This window comes from Cyprinodon variegatus, unplaced genomic scaffold (genome assembly GCF_000732505.1).
Source record: "Cyprinodon variegatus isolate N-32 unplaced genomic scaffold, C_variegatus-1.0 Scaffold428, whole genome shotgun sequence".
Classification (NCBI taxonomy): Eukaryota; Metazoa; Chordata; class Actinopteri; order Cyprinodontiformes; family Cyprinodontidae; genus Cyprinodon; species Cyprinodon variegatus.
Window position 1 is genome coordinate 192,867 of NW_015150881.1, and position 1,529 is coordinate 194,395.

Sequence of the window (1,529 nt, forward strand, 5' to 3'; positions counted from 1 at the left end):
TGACAGGTGTTGTGAACTGGCGCTATAGAAATAAACTGAACTGAATAGAATTGAACCCTGGCTTATGCCAGGTTTGTGAGTAAAGATGCTTAAAAACATTTGATATATATTGATGTTATTACAGTGAAGCAAATATCTGAACCAAAAACAAACAGAGCCAACTTCATATTCTGGGTACATATGTCTAAACCAGTACTATGCACCTACAGCTGATGACAAAGCAACTGGAAAATGCTAAAAGGTGTAAGAGGTCATAAGCTAGGAGGCAAGAAGAAATGAAGACCCACTCGGGTCACCTACCTTGCCATCAAGGATTGTTTCCCATGTGGCTCGTTTTTTGCTCACAGGACTTTCATCCAACCCTTGCATTGACACTTCGTACTCGCCATCCAGCAGCTGCAGCCTCCTGTAGCAGAACCACAACTCTTTCTGAGAATTTAAACATGCACCCAAAGGGGAACAAACAGGAGAAATTGGGCCAAAACTACTTACCGATTTTTATCAAAAACTGTCATCTGTGCGATGTAGGTCTCTGTGGTCCCTGCCTCCTCTCTGTGGGCTGAACTTCTTTTTTTTCTACTATGAGTTTCTGTTACATCTGGGGTGGGTTTAAGGGGGGATTAAAATTGTGTGAATAAAAAATATAATACATCAAATTTTATGCATCAAAAATTGACACACCTATGTTCTCATTGACCTCCCCGTTGACCAGGCCGCTTCTCCCAGTGCGTGACACCCTGAAGAGGAGCGAGTAGGACTTCACCATGTGACTGTTGCTGGGCTCAAACTCATTGCTGGGGACCAGTAAAGAGGGGCAGGAGCCCAGCTTGGTCTGCTTAGAGTCAGGATTCAAAGGCACCTGCTTTTTACCGGTAGGCACTTGTTTTATAGGGCAGCTGACATCCTGAATGAGCAGAGAACCATGAAAACCATCAGCAAGGACAACATAGCGGAATAAGCAGCTTCAGTAACGAGGCAGTACACTGTACCTTTCGTTTTTTATGGCAGACTTTGACAAGTAGCACCTCTAGAGACACAGAATGTTGCTCATTTTCTGAGTTCTGAGATGGCTTTTCTGTAGGACAAAAATAAAAGCATTGATATTAACCCTTCAGCTAAATACATTCACGCTAGGAAGACATCCATTCGTAGCGTTTGTAACACCAACTAAAACAATGTCTCGCTTCTTAAAAAATCATTCAAATAAACAGGTCTAATCACACAAAGCTTTAAAACAGTTACTACAGCATAAGGAAAGTTAAATTTAAGACTTTTTAAGGATCTGCGGGAACCCTGTAAATGATAACATAATAAAACAAAAGCAAAGCATTTGCTATAAGGATGAACTGTTAACCTTTACTAAAAACTAATTTAAGCCATTTTTAGATATGCTGTGGTGTAGTTTGGCATCAGTGAGTGCAGCAAAATAAAAATGGACCAGAGGCAAAGGTAAGCACTTCTTGAGGAGCTTAGATTAGATAGATACCCACGTAATAACTATGAGCCCATTTTCCAGAAGCCTAAGCTAC

At 41.0% G+C, this 1,529-nt stretch overlaps 1 protein-coding gene across 1 annotated transcript in view; it reads right to left on the reverse strand.

Moving 5' to 3' along the window:
- LOC107093481 (polycomb protein suz12-B-like) overlaps positions 1 to 1,529 on the reverse strand; it is an 18,918-nt gene that overhangs the window by 10,551 nt on the left and 6,838 nt on the right. The window contains exons 7-10 of the mRNA XM_015388559.1: positions 990 to 1,075; positions 682 to 904; positions 493 to 598; positions 301 to 406 (exon numbers count right to left, since the gene is read on the reverse strand). Of these exons, the coding sequence (XP_015244045.1) occupies positions 301 to 406; positions 493 to 598; positions 682 to 904; positions 990 to 1,075 (521 nt within the window). The remainder of the gene's footprint in view (positions 1 to 300; positions 407 to 492; positions 599 to 681; positions 905 to 989; positions 1,076 to 1,529) is intronic.